General features: G+C 47.9%; 2 protein-coding genes across 2 annotated transcripts in view; one reads left to right on the forward strand and one right to left on the reverse strand.

Moving 5' to 3' along the window:
- LOC142774724 (uncharacterized) overlaps positions 1–21,587 on the reverse strand; it is a 78,947-nt gene that overhangs the window by 34,652 nt on the left and 22,708 nt on the right. The gene's annotated exons all lie outside the window — the stretch shown is intronic.
- The window catches only part of LOC142774849 (uncharacterized), a 74,589-nt gene that overhangs the window by 32,207 nt on the left and 20,795 nt on the right, over positions 1–21,587 (forward strand). The window contains exons 3-5 of the mRNA XM_075875991.1: positions 14,101–14,202; positions 16,099–16,318; positions 17,394–17,595. Of these exons, the coding sequence (XP_075732106.1) occupies positions 14,101–14,202; positions 16,099–16,318; positions 17,394–17,595 (524 nt within the window). The remainder of the gene's footprint in view (positions 1–14,100; positions 14,203–16,098; positions 16,319–17,393; positions 17,596–21,587) is intronic.

The raw sequence follows: 21,587 nt of genomic DNA on the forward strand, positions 1-21,587 counted from the left end.
CAGGGCATAACGTTTCGCCTCCAACTCCACGAAAAGTTTCTTTACGATTCCACGCGAACATAACTTTGTGACCCAAGAAACGATGTTTGAAACGAAGGCTCATAACCGAAACAGCAGCACCAGTGTCTACAAGAGCAAGAGTATCTACATCGTCTATACACACACGCACTTTGTTCATCAACATTACAGCAGAAGGAGGAATTGGCGAAACTGACCGTCCCGCGACCGCACCTCCATCGGTCGCACCAGTTAGTTTCCCAGCTGATGCGGGGAAGGTGACCGACGACGCGGAGACGGCGACCGGCGGGACCGTGTCGGAGGCGGCGTCAGGCTTCTCTCGGAGGCAGGGGGCTCGCTGCGAAATTCGTTAGGCCATTGCTGTCAGGGACGGTGGTCGGCCGAGTGAGAGGTCCAGGTTTCGTGCATACGAGGCGGGGGCGTCGAAAAACGTGGCGGCACAGGCGTTTCGTACATACGAGCCGGATACGTCGAAAAACGTGGCGGTGCAGGCGGCCGTCTGGGACAGAAGCGCGAAATATGCCCTGGGAGACCACATGTGTAGCAAACGGGGACTTGTCGACTTACGTTAGCCGGAGCAGAGGTGGCAGAAGTACGCGGAGACGGGTCGTGCTCCGCAGCAACATTTTGTGATGAAGCATAGTAATCTTCTGGTAGAGGTCTGGTTGACGACGGTCGGGGGTCCGCAGCGGCACGTCGAGATGATGACATCCGGTGGTGGCCACGACCCGTCGGGGAAAACGGAAGCCGCGGGGTAAAATCTGCAGTTTCTGTGCGTGGTCGGTTTTCGACGTGACGCTCTCGCATCCAGTAGGGAGGTGGTTCGGGGCACGCGGCGAACGAGCATTGGTGGTGAACGTCACCTGCTTGAAGTCGTACGAGCTCTTCTCGAACTACCCGACGTACGAGGTAGGAAATGTCTTCGCAGGTGGCGACGTCCATACTTGCGACAGTGGGAACATTGTCCAAGCGCCCGAACTTGGTTAAAATTCTTCGGGTCTTCAACGCCTCGAATGCGCGACACTGCTGCCTGAAAATCGAAGGAGTGTTCAAGTTTTCTTTTGTTATCAAAAAATTGTACACGTCCTCGGCGATGCCTTTCAACAAATGACCGACTTTGTCTTCGTCAGACATATTTGCGTTGACAATTCCGCAAAGCTTCAACACTTCTTCAATGTAGGTTGTGCACGTCTCGCCGGGCAACTGAGCCCTACGTGACAGCGTTTGCTCAGCTTTCTTTTTCATGGAACTCGTGTCCCCAAAGCAGGCCTTCAGTTCCTTAACAAATATATCCCGAGTGGGGAGGACATGTTCATGGTTCTCAAACCAAAGCAAGGCTGTCCCGGCAAGGAAGAATACTACGTTCACGAGCTTCGCCGGTGCGCCCCATTCGTAGTAGCGGCTCACTCTGTCGAAGTGTTTTAGCCAAGCGTCCACGTCTTCGTCAGTTTTACCTGAGAAAATTCGTGGCTCAGGTGCCCAGTAGTCTGGTTGTCGAGGTCGATGGCCACCTTGTGCCGTGTTGGTGGCACTGGTGGATGCAGCAGCGTAGGACGTCGATGGGATTGCTGTGTCGTCGTTCATGCTGATGTTGTCCGGAGGTAGGCCAGCTAAGCGTCTGCTTCTTCGAAGAACTTCTGCTGCGGGGTCCAGGATGGCAAGTTACCCAGCACCGCTCCACCAAAGCTGTTACGGATGTGATGGGTTTATTTACAATGAAAAATGTCAGCGCTCTACCGTCACTGCCGAATCACCATCGCTCGAGCGCGTCCGATCTCTTCTTCTTCCTCGCTCTTTCAGTCCGCGTTACAATATATATATATATATATATCAAATCGATTTAATTAGCTTCTCCTTAAAACATGGGCTATCGCCTGCACACTCCTTAGGGTTAGCTGAAAGGACTGTGAACTTCTGTTCCGTCGAGCAATTGATACGAATGATCGAACAACGCACGAACCAGCACGCTCATTACCTACCATGGGCTCAAGACGCTCGTTCGCACTTGCGTCATGAGCCGTCATCGAACTGCGGGGGATACCATACACCAGCGTTTGCACAACTAACAGGCGTACAATCGTTCCACCGAGACCTCACGAATTGACGTCACTTAATTACGCCATGCACGAGAACTGCGTCATGCGTTTCTCTTTTTTATTTTCCTGGCGCGTAAGCTACTAGACGTCGCAGTGCTAACTTTGTTTCTCGGTTGCACTGCAAAGTTCGAGGACTCGGGTTCGACTCCCGATGATGGTGCCCGCATCTCGATGGTGCGAAAATGTAAGAAAGCACGCGTGCACTTAATAGAGGTGCACTTTAGGGATTCCCCACAGTGAAACACTGAATCCGCTTATAGTCTGATAAATTATCCTTTGAAGACTCTGTTGTCTTCAAGCGGACACCATCGAAAATATATGACCTCATGGTGAGTTGCGTAAGTGAGTGGACAAGGCCCGATGCTTTCGCGATGTCCAACTGAATCGTTGCTGCGTGGTCACCAACCACGTCACAAACTGCTAACACACTTCACACAATTTGTATATTAGTTGCAATACTACACCTTTCAACAATACCACGTGTTTAACAAGTCCCAACAAGAGCTTTAATGACAGTTTTGGTGGATACTTTCACGAAAATGACAATCCACGTTGGTAAGGTTTATCGGGTGGTAAGATTCTACTAACTTTGCTTATCAGCGTCGTCTGTTTTGTGGATCGATACAATATACGCGTTGTGAAAGACGGTGACACCTGTTGGGGCTCTTGCTGAGGTTCAAAAAAAAAGTATGTAAAGCAGTTCTCAATCAATCAGGACCTGGCGTCTACCCATTTTGTAACTCTGCAATAGTGATCTCTGCTTTATGAACCGCGTCTATACGTCACATTAAACCATCCCTGAAGCGGTCGTTCATAAAAAGATGTCCCTACAGCCAAGAAGCTTTGCAAAATGATTCAAAACGACGCTCCGAATACCTGCCTGCTCATTAACTACTCGACCTTCGTTGCTTAGCTCGCGTATCTCTTTTTTTTTGAAATATGCATGTCACTTCTCAACAGCTAACGCACGTTTTGTTGGAGTTCCCCCATCAATTCACTGCGCTCGCGCCCTCTAAAGCAGCTACTTTTTTTACTAATTTCGTGATGCCAACCTAAAACAGCGTTTTAGCCCTTTAGATTAACCATCGAAAAATCCCTAGATTATAAGAGAAAATTTCTAGATTGTCATTTAGCGTCAATATTCATGGCCAATTCACTTTTAACAACGCATAAACACGGTGCGCTTTGTGGCTCAATTCTTCGGTATCTTGTTGAAAGTAAACAGCATCATATTAACAACCACTTTACGTCTTTTATCTACATTTTATGATGAGTTGCATAAAAATGGCCTCAAGGTGACGCCAGTTGAAGGTGCTGCAGAGACAGATTTGTCCTTGTAGTTCACTTCTCGCCCCCAGTAAAGGCATAGTTGTGATTGGGTCAGCTGCAAGTCTGTAGAGCCTTTCTTGTACTTTCAGCTTGTGTGCTGGTGCTTTAATCTCCAATTTACCATACTTGCGTATTCCATGATTTACAGTAGTATACGTGGGCATATTTTTAGTGGCTGATAAGTACTCCTACCTACTGCACTTTCGAACAGTTTCCCGTTTGGCCAAATATTTTTGTATTTTCTATATTTTAGGAAGACGGCCTGGCGGAAAGACTAAAAATACCAGAACAGTCTTCTGAGTCCTTTTTTATCACGCCGTATTTAAATTAATGAATCCGTATGAGCTCAGCCGACTTTCAGTCGTATATACTCTCGCTCTGTTTCTCTCCAAACCTCCCTGTTTGGTTGTTACTCAACACGCGTATACTTAATTGGCACGGCAAAGGCATGCGGGGCGCCGAACCAGCAGACAAAGAGAAAAAAAAAGGCGGTTTCCCAGAGAAGCCATCACTAAGGCCGCTCATGATGATTTGTGCATGCTTGTTGAAAGGACCACGACACCGTCACCCACCCAATTGCGGTATTTAGCAAAATATACAAGTGGAGAGTCTATCGCGCGTGTATTAAAAAATGGACTCTAAAAGAATATTTCGTTACAAAATGAACCCGCTAGAAGTCAGCGGCTATAAACACCGCCACAGTCCCCGCCCACCGCCAACGACCGCCAATTTGACATGGCGTGTGTGACGTCATGTGCTTAACGGAGTAGAGCCGCCGTCTTCTACCCGTTTCAGCCGCTGCATATTGTTTAGTTTTCAGTGGCGTGCTCCAGCAAGCTCTAATAGCTCCGCTGCACGCGCAACTGACCACGAAAAAAGATTGTTCGCCAGAATACAGACGCCTGCAAAGCAACCGGCTTGTTACGTCACGGCTTGTGAGTGCGCCTGTGTTGCCAGACTTTTAGGCTGCTTGCGTATTTATAAAAATGCTCGTTTTAAATTAAGTTTCTAATCGAATGTGCTGAAACTTCGCTAGCTGGTTTGCGAACGCCCAAGAATTCACCCACACAACACAGATTATGAGCGAAAATTGGATGTCATGGCGTCTTTAAACACGACGAAAAGCTTTCAATTCATTCTGCATATGACGACCTCTCATTACAGAACTGCTGTCACCTTCAGTCAGTCCAGCAAAACACAAAAGCTATTTGAAATGAAAACAAAGCAGGAAATAGCCAGGAATATTGTTTTTTGTAGCATGTGTCATTGAAATAGCACAATTAGTCAGTAGCGCTTGTAATCAAGCTGGCTATCTTACATTTCCAGGGCCTCACGAAAATTTCTGAAAAAGGCCTAACAACAGCAAGACGTCGATTGCTTCCCAGAGGTGTGTTTAGAAAAAAAATCACAGCTTTGCCGCAAAGGCGAAGCAATGAACGCGATAGATACAAATTGGAAGGTCACGCGTAGAATGGAAAGCAGATCGAAACATGCCCCGCGTTTCTCACGCACAAAAGACGCACAAAACGTACTCACAGGTACAGATTAACGCGAATAAACGTCTCGGTTGTACTTCGCTGTGGCTGAAAAGCGCACCCTTTTCGCAAACGGAGGCTCTGTAACGATTGCAGTGACCTTTGTGCGCCCGGCAACTACAACAGAATCATTCCGACGAATCTCAAAGGCTAGCCAAGAGGTACGATTTTCCCCCCTGCAAAATAAGGGCGCGCGATCGAGCGTACACCCTTTTATTCTCTACATGGTGCAAAGTACGCGTGAGAGATATGAGCCGCCGTGCTCTCAGTGCCCCATCTTCTTGATATTGCTGAAAACACGACAGTTCCCCCCCCCCCGATATGCCCGCCAACAGCGGTAAGTGGTAGATATGAATATCTTGCCGTTTGAATGTTGAAGGAGGTACCTCTCGGTGACTCAACAATAAAGAAAAAAACCCTCTCGGTGGCTCTCTCTCTCTCTCTCTATATATATATATATATATATATATATATATATATATATATATATATATATATATATATGACGCAGTAACTATTTGTTCTGGAACGCACATTTTCTAATCTTTGGTAGTCAGCTCGTCAAAAAGGCTAGCCCACGGCCATTGCGATGGCTTTTCCACCTATTTCTACCGTTCTCACGCCCAAACATGACTCCGCTCCTCCGCGGGCAGCCGGTGATGAGATAGCGGGAGTAACGTTGACCTCCCTCACTCGGTACTTGATCGCACCGGATCTCGACTGTGGCGCCGCGCTCCGGGTCTCATAGGTGTTCTCTGGTCTCACGAGACGTATCGCATGCGTGCCCGGCGGGAGTGAGAAATCCTCTGGACAGCGAAGGATGAGCACGCCTTTCCTTTCCCGTCTGTCGGCTCCTTGGTTCTTGGAGCTCGCCCAGACGAGCTCGCTTCGTCAACGGCGCCTTGCGACCTGTCGCTGCCCCTTCCGAACGCTGTGCCGAGGAGCGGTGCGGTGTGTTCACGCGTGGTCGTACTACGTCGATCCGTACATATCAAAGTCGATGCGAACAGAGTTTGCCCTCGCTCGAGTGATAGGGCCCTGATTGTTTCCCTTAGCGACGTGTCGCCGTGAGCCTTTTTGCCTCCGTAGACGGGCTTGGGGCAACTTTGGGTTGAACTCCCGCCCGTGGCGTGGATAAGTCTCTTTTGCTTTCCTGCCGCCTTTTGGAGCCGGCGCTGTACTGCGTTTTTAGCTATAGAGTTACTGTATATGCTACCTCAAGGTAGCATTTGGAGTAACGCGTTAGTGGAGGGCTCCGGCAATTTCGACAATCTGGGGTTCTTTGACGTCATGATGATGAGGACTTGTAGGGTTTAACCTCCCAAAACCACCATATGATTATGAGAGACGCCGTAGTGGAGGGCTCCGGAAATTTTAGGTACCTGGGGTTCCGTAACGTGCACCCTAATCTGAGTACACGGGCCTACGACATTTCCGCCTCCATCAGAAATGCAGCCGGGATTTGAACCCGTGACCTGCGGGTCAGCAGCCGAGTACCTTAGCCACTAGACCACCGCGGCGGGGCGGGTTCTTTAACGTGCACCCAAATCTGAGCACACGGGCCTGCAGCATTTACACCATCATTGAAAATACGACTCACTGGTCATGACATGAATACTGTCACAATCCCATCGCACAGGTCTTCAAACACTTCCCGAAAAACAGTGGCACATGCCTGCCTGTGTTTGTGTACCACTAGTATGCGGGCTTATGCCACAGGTGTTAGACAGTTTGTCTTCCCTGGAACGGAGATAGCACGAATGCGTAATTTTACCGCTTGAACGTTAAGAAAAAAGAGCGGATATCTGAAGCGTTGACCGGACGAATGCAATTAATAAATGTCAGCGTCCCAGCAGGAATCAAACCCTAGCATTATGCTTGACAATCAAGTCTTCTATCACAGAGTCACGTCATGCCTCGGAACTATCTTTCAAACAGACCCTGTTCGTGAAACGCCAATAGTGGAGGCTGTGCCGGGGCTATCCAATTTTATGAGCATTTCATCGGGTTGATATCAATTGTAGTGAGGTGTCATCCGCTTAAGTTTATTTATTTAGCAGTGTCCAGGGCTGCGATCCTCGCGAGCAGCAGCGCTTTATGTCAGCTTACCACACTTCTGGTGTTGCTAATATCCATGTTGCTGTTAGCATCGTTACGCAACTGTAAACAAGTGGTGAAATAAAGCATATGCGGCTGTTTAACGTATGTCTGTGCGTGCATTTGTACATATCTTTAGCGCAGCTTCGTAACGTTTCGCTCAATGAAAAAGTTACAACACAGTCATGCATGCACATGCTTCACATAACATCGATTCCCCAAGGTACGTGAGTCTGCCGAATTTTTTTTTCGTGGTGCCTCGGCGCGTGCACCCTTGCGGGAAAATCGCGAAACGTCTGTTCATCTTGGGCGCTTTGCGCCTGGCAATACCGGTTGTCCCGGCCCATACCCACCGAGATCGCGGGTGCACGGCCGCGCGCCCGTTGTCTCGGAGGCCACGCCCTGCCCCGAATAAGGCCCTACCACAGCGGCAGAGGGCAGCCCTATAAATATAAGTGGGGCGTATGAAGGCTGCATGGGCGCCGCCGTAATCGTCCCTGGGCTGTCGTCAAAACTATGACTACCCAGAAATGCACTGTCGAGGTTGTGACATAAGCGTTTGCGGTCGCGTGTCACACATTCCAGAAAGCAGGTGATCACACTAAATAGCTGACAGAACAAGAATAGAGGGAATAGGAGTGATAAAAGAAAAAAATACACCAATTCCAGCTAAAGGGAACCATGTGTAGATGAATAGCAGCGGGGAGATGGTTCGCCTGAGCGGACGCTTGCGCTGCCGCATCACTGACACAGGTGGCGGCATTGGCGCTGGCGCTGGCCGCAGCGTTGCGCAGAAGAGAGTAAAGTGCCAACCACTGGCACGCGTACGCTCGCGTCTACACGTCAAAAGCGTCAAATGCGCCTCTCGGCGTCGACGTCGGAGGGGCATACGCGAGCAGGCGCGAGGGATCAAGCCGGGCTTGATATTTCGCCTCGCGTACGCTACGTCACCACGCGTACAGCGGCGCAAACCAACCAGAGACCGCGATGACTCCGAATGCTGTGCCTAATGGCCGCCGCTTCGAAAAGACAGCCGAGTGCTGAAAGCAAGCATGAAAACTACTCCAAACGTTTTTGAATGACCGCTTCGTAACCTAGAACGACAACGACACGACGAACGACTGCGAGTGCTACCAGCGTGACGCGGTTTCGTGCCGAGTTCAAGCGACGCCGACAAATCCAGCGAATGCCGGCCGGCTATGCTAGCGCCGGTCCCGTGTGCGATCGTCGGCCGAGCGAAAGGAGCATGTGGGTGTTCTTGTGCTTTGATCTGTGACTTTCTGTGCTAAAAACGAGTGTAAACAGACTTAGGAGGTTCGAAGGTTTGAGCGTGAGCCCTCGCCTACCGCGGAGGCAATTCAGATCGGTGTCATCTGCATCCAGCGCAGGTCTCTACCATCTAGTTCGTATGAACCAGCACATGCGAGGCACATCGGCTGAAAAAACTTTACGGTAGTTTCCGTCGCAACATAGACACCATATACGACGCCCGAAATATCGCGTAGTTCATACGGAGAAGTTTTTATCTGCACTGTGTTTGTTTTCAACATCGGTATTCATCATCGCCGAAAGCGAACCTCGCACTAGCCAACACATTTCCGTGATGTGAAAACGTACGCACTTATATAAGTGTATTCGCGAATTGTATGACGCGGAAACATTCGTTGGCTTCGGTGCTAATCGTTTTCGTGTGTTGCAAAGCTAATAACAAGCGTGCGCTGGTTGGTAGCAGTGAGATGTGACTTCATGTCGGGTACCAGCGACGCTGACACATTGAGCTGTCAGCGGTCTCATTTCCATTCACGTACAAGACAGAAACTCGAGCGTGCGTTGCTGTGGTGATCGAAAAAGAAAGTTGCATGATTAAGTGCTGCTGGTATTGCCTGCTATTTCACTTCTCGCTTCTTCTGCTTCTCTGCCACGCTCAGTAGCACATACGTTGTTTGGAGGAATTCTAACACACACATTCTTAATTTATAGTTCATTCTGATACTCATAGCTATAGGCATACAATGGCGCTTCTTCGTCGTTTTACACTTTACTATGACATAATGCACATTCTGTTTACAGCTGGACAGATAACTGAAAACCTTGTGAGAAGCACCTGATTTGAAATCAGCTGCACGATGACACGATTGTTGGAAGAGAAGATCACCACATGTATGCACAGAATGAATGAAGGTGCACTAGTATGGTACTGCACTTTGTATAGAAGAAATGCAAAAAGTACCTCAAGTGACTTATGAGACCTTTCAGAGCTGTGCTTGTATTTATCTGTTCCTCCAGACTGTAATGAGCTGAAGATATTCGATGGTTCCGAACATTGAATATTTGTATGTGTTTGCAAGGAGTCCTTCATTTCGGTTCAGTTTTTTAGTGTATGCATTAACTTTGATTATATATACGCATGCACTTAAGCAAATTCAGTTTAGTTCTGTTGGAAAACTTGCCAAAACTTCTGTGCGGTGCTCTGGTGCAAACCTTTGATCGGTATCTGTCCCATCAAAAATTTTTGGCATGCTTTATTGCATTATAGGGTATTTTGACAATTGATGACACGTGAAAGCCACAGTGCTTGGCTATAATCTCAATACCAATGTCTGTCTCATCAAGAAGTGTCAGATGCATTTTGTAGATGTTAAAGGATATTCAAACTACCAGCAAAGTGCTGAAGTCTTCAACACAGCACTGATCCGCAATCACCATCCAGCTTAGAAGTCATTTGTGGAGCTCTCTAACACGTTCAAATAAAGTTATCAAAAACTGGATTGATCTACTTGGTTTGATTCCTAATACCAGTGTGTCTGACTTTTTGGAGGCACTTGTATTATATTAATGTCCTATTTCTCTCATTTATTACAGGGCTGCACTCAAGGGTAGTGATATTTGTTAACCTTGGCACACTTGATGTGATATTACTGTTTAAATCCTTTCATTTTGTATATATGTACGCCACTTTTGCAGTAGCCTCACAGTGAGCCGCCGTATTTGAAAATAAATAAATATACTATCCGAAAGTGTTCCACACTGTGCTCGGTTCCGATCTGGTCACTAATATCTGTTGCATCATGATGTGTCGGGTGTGTTTTATTGCATTGGAGAACATTTTGGCTGCCTTCCATGAAGGGTTCAGTTCCAGTATTATGACCGATATCCGTGACTTCATGAATAGTTGGGCGTCATTTGTCGTTTTAGAGAATACTTTGACTAAAGAACAGTCAAGAAGTCTTCCATACAGGGTTCAGTTCCAATATTATTACCGATATCTGTGACTTCAAAAACAGTTGGGTGTTGCTTGTCGTTTTGGAGAATACTTTGACTGAAGACAACGTCCAGAAGACTTCCATTAAGGATTCAGTTCCGTTATTATGACCGATATCTGTGACTTTATGAACAGTTGGGTGTCGTCTGTCGTTTTAGAGAATACTCTGACTGAAGACAACGTCCAGAAGTCTTGTATTAAGGTTTCAGTTCTAATATTATGACCGACATCTGTGACTTCATGAACAGTTGGGTGTCGTTTGTCATTTTAGAGAATACTTTGACTAAGCACAACGTCCAGAAGTCTTGCATTAAGGTTTCAGTTCTAATATTATGACCGATACCTGCGACTTCATAAACAGTTGGGTGTCGCTTGCCGTTTTAGAGAATACTTTGACTAAAGACAACGTCCAGAAGTCTTCCATACAGGGTTCAGTTCCAATATTTATGACCGCTATCTGTGACTTCATGAACAGTTGGGTGTCGTTTGTCATTTTAGAGAATACTTTGACTAAAGACAACGTCCAGAAGGCTTGCATTAAGGTTTCAGTTCTAATATTATGATTGATATATGTGAGTTCATCAATAGTTGGGTGTCGTTTGTCGTGTTAGAGAATACTTTGACTAAAGAAAATACCCAGAAGTCTTCCAATGCAAGGTTCAGTTGCAATATTATGACCGATATCTGTCACACCATGAAGTGTCAGGCACAGTTAGTTGCATTAGAGCACATTTCGACTATGGAAAATGGCCGAAGGCATTCTACGCAGTATTTGGTTCCTATCTTATGGCCAATATCAGTTGTATCAATAAGAACCAAGTGTGCTTTGTTGCATTAAAGGATATTTCGAACACACACATCAGCCAAAAGCCTGCTACTCTGGCCTCAATTGTAGTCTGATGACTGACTTAAATCTGTCAGATCATGAAGTTGCAGGCGTGATTATTAAGTTGACTGATATAAAATATGTTGTGTAAATATACTGAAGGTACCAGCATATGCAAGATATTGTTAGTAACTTTGGTAGTGCAGGTATAGAAACCCGGTGGTTTGTAAACCTGATCAGGAGGGCAGCCACGCCTCATTCACCGCAGAGAGGAGGGGGGGGGGGAGCTCAATGTCAACTCCATATATTAACATAATAGGGAGGGGGTGCTAAGTCAGCCCTGGGGAGGGGCACTGTGACAAACTTTTGCCCCCCCCCCCCCCCTCCTTAAGGAGAACTCTGCACACGCCTATGATAGACGTACAGTATGCTAGACGCGAATGTTCATTCGCGGGAGTGGCGCACGCCCCGATGTTGATTTCTGGTGCATACCGCTGTAGTTACTTTGGGCACTGGAATGTCAATTACTTCTAAAGTAGTCTAAACTGTGGTGGGTGAAGCACTATCAATTTTTTAACGTGTTCTCATATCCTCTAAAACATATAAACCCGCTCCAGTTATGAACGTGCCGTTCTGTGCTGAACTTGGAGAGTTCTAAGCCAAAAGGTCAAGCAACATTGTGCATCGGCCTTGGACGCGTGGGCTTCAACGCGGTCGACGCGTGCCAGTAGTTGCGCGCCCTTTTCCTCCACAGGCGCGACTAGACGCTTTTGACGCGTAGGCGCGTGCATACGCGTGCCAGTGGTTGCTACTTAAGCATGGAACATGGGCACGCGCGCTTCGTCATTTTATACCACGAAACTCCTGCGCGCCCCCAGTGGAGTATGCAGCTGTCGGATGGATGGATGGATGGATGGATGGATGGATGGATGGATATGGCTGTACCCTAAGATCGGACGGTGGCTAGCGCCACCAAGCCGTAATACTTAATGAACTCAAAACTATATTTATTTATTTTTTCCTTAAAAAGTGAGTTTGAGGATTCGTACTTTGCAGTGAAGAGTTTAATTTTCACTCGTGCCTTGACTTTAGCCCCCAATCAGATAACCTCATTCTAGTTAAGTCTACCCGCTTAAAGTCTATTTTGCCCTCCCGGTCCCTAAACCCCAGTGCTTTGAAAAACTCTGCGCCATCATCCTGAACTATAGGGCGAAGCCCTTTACAGAACATTATCAAGTGTTCGGCAGTTTCTTCTTCCTCTCCACACGCACTGCATACTGTGTCTACCCCTTCGTATTTGGCCCGATATATCTTGGTTCGCAGTACTCCCGTCCTTGCCTCAAACAGTAGAGAACTACCCCGAGTATTATCATAGATCCTTTCCTTGGCAATTTCCTGCTTAAAAGTTCGATAGATCTCTAGTACGGACTTCTTAATCATGCCCATTTTCCACATGTAAGTCTCCGTTTCCTTCACTTTCTTCTTAACCGATAGTTCTTTTTGGTTTGGCCACCTGCTGTTTGCTAAGTATTTACCAGTCAACTTCCTGGTTCGCTTCCTCCATTTTGTATCGACATTCTTCATGTACAAGTAGCTGAAAACCTTCCTAGCCCAACGCTCCTCCTTCATTTCTCTCAATCGCTTCTCAAATTTTATCTTGCTGCTAGCTTCCCTGCCCTCAAATGATGTCCATCCCATATCACCTTGTACTCCCTGATTTGGTGTATTCCCGTGAGCTTCTAAAGCAAGCCTACCTATTCCACGTTGCTTAATTTCTAATCTTGCTTGAACTTCTGATCTCATGCACAAGACCGCATTGCCGAACGTCAGCCCAGGAACCATGACCCCTTCCCATATTCCTCTCACAACATCATACCTATTGTAATTCCACAGTGCCCTACTTTTCATCACTGCTGCATTCCTGTTACCTTTAGTCGTCACGTATATTTCGTGTTCCTTCAGGTACTCGGTCCCATTGCTTATCCATACGGCCAGATATTTGTATTTATCTGTTATCTCTAGCGTGACGTCCTGTATCCTAAGCTCACTACCTTCGTTGTCATTGAAAATCATGACTGCTGATTTTTCCTTACTGAATCTAAAATCTAACCAATCTCCCTCATTACCGCATATGTCCATCAATCTCTGCAAATCTTCCTTGTTGTTGGCCATTAGCACTATATCATCTGCGTACATTAATGCTGGTAGTGCCTGATCAATAAGTTTTCCTTGTTTGACTAAAGAGAGGTTGAAGCCCAGCCCACTTCCCTCTAATTTTGCCTCTAATCCTTGTAGGTGCATCATGAATAATAAGGGTGACAGGGGGCACCCCTGCCTAAGCCCCCGTTTTACCTCTGCAGGCTTGGATACCAGTTTTTCCCACTTTTTAACTACCTTGTTACCTTTATAGATAGCCTCTAAAAGATTAGTGACTACATGTTCCACGCCTAGTGTGTCCAGTATTCCCCACAATTCCTCTTGAACCACGCTATCGTACGCTCCCTTGATATCCAAGAATGCTAGCCACAGGGGCCTGTGTTCCTTTTCTGCTATTTCGATGCACTGCGTCAGTGAGAACAGATTGTCTTCCAACCTCCTGTGTTTCCGAAACCCATTCTGCAGTTCCCCCAGCACCCCCTCATCTTCTATCCATGCCTGCAGTCTTTCCTTTATAATCTGCATCGCCAGCCTGTAGACCACTGATGTCACTGTTATAGGACCACCTGTTGTGCGCGCCACTCCGTATAAAGTATATTCCTAGAGGAGGGTGGGAGACAGCTAACACGCATGCGCATTCGGGGGGGGGGGGGGGCGCCGCTGGAAGGATGGAGGGACAAAGCCGCCGCCATAAGCTGCTTCGCATCTAAAAGAGTTGTGGGGGCCGACCTCGTGGGTTGCCCCACCATGTTTTACGGTGGTCGTAACGCGTTCTCGCAGAAGTCAGTGATGAACACGGTTTCCGACACCTGTTCGACGGCTGCGCCCACTGCGACTGGATCTGGAAAAGCGACGCCTGCGACATCTTCTACAGGGAGCTTGGTAAGCACTGCGCCATGTCTCAAAAACCTTACTTCCGTACTTCTGTCCTCGAAACTAGCCCTGGCTGCGATTTCAGTGAGCGCATTTCAGGGCATCCCTTCGCTGCCCCCCCTCTCCCCGATTGAACGGGAAAGTGCCCGCGCCGCCTCTCGAGAGGATTGGTCATTACGGCGCACTGCATCAAGTGCCCGGAAATTATGGAGTTCTGTGCCCGGACCACACTTACGCGTTGCAGGCAGCGCGTCAGCGTGTGGCGTGTAAGCTCGACGCCGTGCACTTTCCTTATATATATAGAGAGAGAGGGTGTACAGCATCGTGTAGCCGTTCACCCTCTTCCTTGATAGGGAGAGGGCATGGCGCCAAGTCTACACGCCACGCGCTGCCACGCGCAACTGTGGTTCAGGCTTTAGTTCTGGTACCGCCAGCCGCTAAGCGTCCCCAAGTTCTTGTGTTCTTTTGTACTCTCTCCGGGTTAATGCAAGGCTCAAAAAAAACGCAGGGTGGGTGCGAGAGAACGAAAAAACTTGAAAACCCTGTACCTAGGAAGCCATGGCTCTGAAACTGTATTATTGGGGAAATGTAGCGTGTTTTTCAGCCAGGAGCGGGAGCGTGGGGAAGTGCTCTGCTGAACTCAGCGGGGTTCTCGAATAGACTTGGGAGGAAAAACAAAGGTGCTGGTTTAGATAACAGTGCATTATTACAGCAAAAGCCTGTGAGTCGAAAACTAATAAAAAATATGTCCACGATGCCAATCAATATATCAATCAATAAATTAATCAGTCAATCAATAAATTTATTTGGCATTCGTTACAGCAAGATAACGAACACGAGGACGTGAAAAAGATTTGCTATCAACCAGCTTGACAAAGGTTCTTGCGTCATGTATTAGCAGTGGTTCACTGCGATGGATGGAGTAATGCGTGATACTCGAATTAAACGAATACACTGCCTGACTACTCGTGCCATCAACCAATGCGCTTTTGAATATGCGATGTTCCAGTCCAGAACTGTCAAGGAGGGATAGTCGAAGGCACCCAGTGACACAAGACGGCGTCGAAGCATAATAGATACCAGCCTAATGTACATACCTGTAAGATCAATTCTCAGGTCTGAGTCTGCGCCAACACGTTCACGGTCGTTATGCTTATACACTTATACTTACATTCGTAATATTCGTTATTTTTTCGGATTAGGATAGAAGAAATCACATGCATGGTACCTGGGTAGCTGTTTCACGTTCACGCGGACGCTTCAACTGTCCAGCCATAGGGGCAGGGGAAGATGTTTAGAGGAGGTATATAGACAAGGCGCGCCTGAACAACACAGTCTCTGCACACGTTTCGACATCGCAAAACTTCAATAAGTATTGTCGAGTTCTACGTGGGGGACATCCTGGCCCCATTACATTTGCTGAACCTTGTGGGTCTCAGGAATAGAGCACATTTGAACGCATTTCGAAGCGTGCGCACACGCACAGTTCATTCTATTCTAGCGCCAAAGGTCGACGACGTATACAGAAGAGCAAACGCAAGTATATTCTAGGCACTGTACGCATGGCAAGTGAAATGTTGGACAAGAGGCGTTTTCACGACCAAGTATTCGATCTTCAGCGCGTTGCAACTCTGTGTGGGCAAGCTACCCCGTCTGTCCGCGTTTTCAAAGCGCATCCACATCGCCCAAATAACCAAACCAAATGCCCACAATGAAAGTATTAGGTATTATCAACTTTTTGCTTTGGTCTGTTCACCGCAGAAAATCACCAGCCCCACTTTGGTACAGTACGTAAAGCGTAAAGCCATATGGCTATGCATACGAAATAGAGTGGCATAGATTGAAGTATTGGGGGTGCTAGCCACGCGATCCAGCATGACACGGCCATGGCCGCCGCTGCTGCAGCCGAGTCCCAGGCGGAAAGCATCACGTACGAGCTGTCCTCGCGTCCAGACCCGGGCCTGTTCGCGCAGTTCTTCGCCGACAAAGGATGCCAGAAGGGACGCGCCGTGCAAGACTCTGATAAGACCACGGCTGCTTCGTCATCGTCACCTACAAGAGGGACGTGGGCGTCGGACGCTGACTGGAGGGCTCAGATCTCGAACCTCGCGACGCACGAGAAGAGGTGGGTTCATACTTCAGGGAAACCTCACTATTTCGGTAGGAGCTGTCGACGGTAAGACGGAGACGGGGCTGTCGATATCTCAGCCAAATCGTCTAGGAATGTACTAGCACGTGCAGTTCACAAGCAGAGTACAATCCTTGAATCCAGAGCATCTGACTGTGAAAGAGTTACGCCGTTTGCGGATAATTCACTTGAAGCATGCAGGATGTTTTGACATCAGCCACGCTGCTTCTTAACCTTGCTAAGCGTATTCATTCAGGCACTTAACTAAAGAGGCTGTAGAGAGGCGATCCCTCGGTTTTTACCTTCCCTTTGCCACTCCCCTCTAAAATACGGCATAGTGCACCCAAATGAGTTGCAAAAATGAGTGCCATCCTTAACCTGAAACCTTTCCAAGGTCTGTTACTAACATTTCACGAGCATAGCATGAAAAGCAAATTGAAAGTGACAACACGTCGTCTTGAACGTGGGCGAAAGAGAGAATTATCTTTATTACTAATTGCGATTGAGCGAAAAGCATGGGAGGAACCTCTAGTCCGGGATCCATAGGATGATTCTGGCGATGCGTATACAGCCCGCTATATAATACTTCGTAAGACCTCAGCAGGTCCGCCGAGAGGGCATCGTCCCACAGCTCTTTTTTGCTTAGCGTGTAAAAGAGAGTTGGCAATGGAGGGAAGAAGCTTGCGGTGCACTCGATCGTTACATGGAACACTGAGGGTGACCCGCCACAGCCCGGACAATAGCCAGCACAACACTTCGGATAGAATCTATACAGGGAGACAAGATGTGGAAAGTTTCGGTTTGCAAGTGATGCAGTGCCCGAGATCCCTCTCGTAAGATAGATGGTGGTGGCGCGCGGTGAGTGCAGCGAAGTTTATAACGAGAGGTAACGAAAACCACGGATGATAACTGACAATTGTAAGGCCATCTGGAGGCTCTTTGATGTGATTGCGAAGCACCTTACAGATGAAAAGTGTCTCTGTGCCTCTGCAAGGGTCTATAGGGTAGCAATTGGTGTAGAGCTGCGAGGACATTGCGAAAGCGCTTACAAGGAGCAATGCGCGTCTCGCAGGACCCGCAAGTCCGCCAAGCTGCTGCTGGCGCAGCAGGCGTTCAATCGGCTGCGCCACTGGACGTCCGGCCATCACCATCACCACGCGACGGCCTCGGACGACGGAGGGTCTTCGCTCAGGCAGGACCTCATGGACGACGCCAAGTCGGCCGAGGAGGCCAAGACGCTCCTACGAAGACCCCGTGCGGAGGACTGTACCGAGGTGCGAACGGTGTAGTGCCGCCACGTAATTTAAGATATCCAGTCACCGTGTACTCTGCCGACCAAGGTATTCGAAATATATCTGCGGCAGAACAGAGATAGTCGAGCAGTTTTGGGCGTGTGGGAGGGGGAGGGGGGGCAGGCGGTCGTATGCTGCCGTCGAGACAAGGCGTAACGCACGCAAAATTACGCAAACCATAGCCAACTGTAGCATATTGAGCACGCGATCGCTCCAAAGAAACTCCTCCACTTGTTCTTCGAGCACTTTGAATAATATATTAAGTGCGAATCACTTTAAATAAAACTTTAAATATAAAAGATGAAAAAAGGAGCAAGCGAGAAAGAGAAAAAGAGAGAGCAAAACGACACAGTGGGCAGAAAAAGTGAAATAAACTATATAAAGAGAAAAAAGCTGGAAAACGTAGAGAGAAGGAAAGAAGAAAGAAAAATAAAAACGAAGCGAAACAAACAAATTACGGCATATCCACGGATTGAATGATGATTGGGGGCGAAACGTTCGTTAGTCCTTCCGTGCTTCCGTCCGTCCTTCCCCATGACCGTCAGTGCGTCTGTCCCTCCGTGTGTCCATCCATGCGTCCGTCCATCCGTCTGTTCTTCGATCCATCCGTCTGTTCGTCTGTCTGTCCGTCAGTGCGTCCATCAGTCTGTCCATCTGTATGTCCGTCCGTCCGCCCCTTTTTCTGTCTGTCCGTTCGTGCGTCCATCATTCTGTTCATCTGCGTGTTTGTCCGTCTGTCCATCTATCTAGTGAACACTCCAAGTACCGCCATCTCACCAGTTTTCATCAGGAATTCATCGTATACAAGTACCACCATCCAGCGGACATTCCAAGGACCGCTCTCTCAGGTATGTGCCACCAGTGGTTACAAACGATAACGGGAGACGAACGGGTGACGCCATAAGGAGCTTCGCCCCCAAAATTAGGCTTCCCGGCTTCGCACTCACTTCAGGCTCGGCAAAACTGGTGCGAAGCTACCGCAATTTTTTTTAACAGAGACGCTATTTGTAGTCAAGCCCCGCCGCGGTCGTCTAGTTACTAAGGTCCTCGGCTGCTGACCCGCAGGTCGTGGGGTCGAATACCGGCTGCGGCAGCTGCATTTTCGATGGAGGCGAAAATGCTGTAGGCCCGTGTGCTCGTATTTCTGTGCCCGCTAAAGAACCACAGGTGGTCGCGATTTCCGGAGCCCTCCACTACGGCGTCTCTCGTGATCGTATGGTAGTTTCAGGACAAGGACGTTAAGCCCCACATATCAATCAATCACCCTGAAGTGTCCAGTAAAAAAAAGAGGAGGGAGGAGTGAAGTTTCACACTGATGGTGGCAAGCCTCAAGGAAGGGCAGAGATGAGAGTCCTTCCTTTGCATACGAGCCAAGCCTAGCCAAGAGATAGCCAATAATGCCTGGAAACGGGCATATGAGCACAGAGAGGGGCAGTTAAGCTTGAGAAAGCTTAGGAAGGTGAAGTTGAGGTTCTACCTCTTACTGATTTTTTTTCTCTTTGTTCTTTTCCTCCTTTCTTGTACTCCTTTTTTTCATCTCTAGCACTGAGCAACACAATCATAGGGTTCCCATGAATGGTTGTTCCACTAGCGTCTCTGAATATCCCTGTGCTCACACCTTTGGACCGTGGGTATATCTGTCTGGGTTCGAATCTCGAAGATAACTTTTATTTAATTTTATTGATTTCTTCTCCTCCTTTCTTCACTTCGTCCAACGCGTTATTACGCGACGCATGTTCACTTCATCGCTCGAAGGTGTTTCTTGCCAACGCCAACGGGCCAAGTGTAAACAAGTGCGCTGTAAACATACTTGAGAATTGATATCATACTCAGCAAATCGTACCGCGGTGCCTGAGCTACAACTCAGAAATACCTTGCAGCGCTGCCGAAGCTACGAGCAGTGCACAGGCAGTATGCTTGCTCAGCACATAAGGTATAATGTAGGGTGTGACTGTTTCATTATCCTCGAGGTAAAAGGGCTCTCGTCATGCTTCTTGCATGATGCGTAATAGCATTACTTGGTAGGTCCTCCGCGCATGCCTTTCACACTTTCGGAATTACCGTAGCGAATACCGCCTGGTAACCGTAATAAACACCCTAACCGCGATTATGCAAAGTAACATGACAGCCCCCATACAGCGCAGATAACCTGCCTTCATCGGAATGTGTGCTGTTCACTGTCCATCTGCCCGAACAACAAGAAAATAGGAAATACAAACTGTCATCGCGTCGCCTAAACCGAACGCTGAGGGCAAAGCATCAGGTATGATTTTTAAATGCGAATGCATTTCATAGTCGGGCTATGTCAGGCGTCCGTCGGGATCCATTCACCGCCCTCTCCCATAGCAACAGCTGCGGGCACGCGCGCTTAGCCTCGCCCCTGGAGTGTCTCGATGCGCTGGTTCACCTCATAGAGGCACTCTACCCTAGCAACCAGAGCCCCCACCTCCTTGACTTGAACGTGACTTGCCACCGCCTCAGGGCAGTGCGATTGAAAGGAACAGCCTAACCACTCCTCACCGCTTAGAGATATTCCAAGGTGGAGTGGTTGACTCAACATGCAAAAATTCCGACAAAAATGCCATAGCAAACCAAAGTCACATCCTCTGGGAATGCGAGGGCCTTCCCCCACCCAGAGAGCTTCTGCCAGCTCCCTCCGAAACGACATGGGAGACCTTAATACGGTCCCTCGACGAAAAACTGCAGAAAACAGTCATTGCATGGGCACAAGAGGTCGCCGCAGACAAGCGGCCAGCTCGAAACCCATGAAATCTCTTTTAATAAAGTTGTATCCTCCTCCTGTAGCGTTTGTGTTGATAAGACACTGACATTATGGCCGTCAGGTACAATCAAGGAGGTTTTAACTAATCAGGTACCATGACAGGTGCAGTGCTTCGCCACTCCTTCTCTCGCCGTACGCTCTCTCCTCCTTGCGTCCCACTTTCTCGTTCGCTCGCGCCTCACTCTCGACCGTTCGCTGGCTGGGCGCATATCAAGACCATCCAAAAATGTGTGCTCGAGACGCCACTGTGAAACGCCAACCCCGAGTCGAGAACGCTGTTTGTTTTGTTTACTTAATGGTATTTTAAATGCGAAGCATTTCTCGGCGAACTTCGGCGACTTTGAGCGTATAGCTATCTGGCCACCTACGACTTTTAGCTCTCCTGGTCGTTTCAATAATGGTATCGATATCAAACTTTGTATGCCATAACATACCTGTATGAAAAACATATTTGACTAGTCGTAACATGAAAATCATGACATGTTTGTTATGAATGTCATGATTTAGATTGAATGGTCCTGCAGGTTTTGCGGTAGTTTCGTTCACATGACATGTTGAAAAACCGGTATGGCATGGCATAATTCCATGGCGAAGACAAGCGACAGACCGTATAACATAAAAATCATAACAAGTGTCTCATGCAACAACGTGACCACATGCCACACTCATGATGCACTCGCGGCAGTTTCGCTATCTTCTCATATACCAAATTTGGTATTACGGGACGTGAATGCATGGCGAAGGTATTTGACGGGTGCAAACATGATAATCATGAGATGCATGTCATGTATTAACATGACTACAAGCCACGCTAATGATGCGCTCGCGGTCGTTTCACTAGCTTCACTTATACCAAATTTGGTACTATGGGACGTCAATGGATGACGAAGGTATGATACTGGTGCAAACATGATAAACATGAGATGCGTGTCATGTAACAACATGATGATACATGCTACGCTCATGATGCGCTCACGACCATTTCGCTTGCTTCACATGTACCAAACTCGGTATTACACGACGCGAGCGAACGACATATGTAAATGTCACGTACAAACATGATAATCACGACATGCGTCTCATGTAACAACATGACTACATGCCACACTCATGATGCGCTCGCGGCTGTTGCCAAATTTGGTATTACGGGACGTCAATGAATGACGAAGGTATGTGACTGGCGCAAACGTGA

Source organism: Rhipicephalus microplus, chromosome 10 (assembly GCF_043290135.1).
Source record: "Rhipicephalus microplus isolate Deutch F79 chromosome 10, USDA_Rmic, whole genome shotgun sequence".
Lineage (NCBI taxonomy): Eukaryota > Metazoa > Arthropoda > Arachnida > Ixodida > Ixodidae > Rhipicephalus > Rhipicephalus microplus.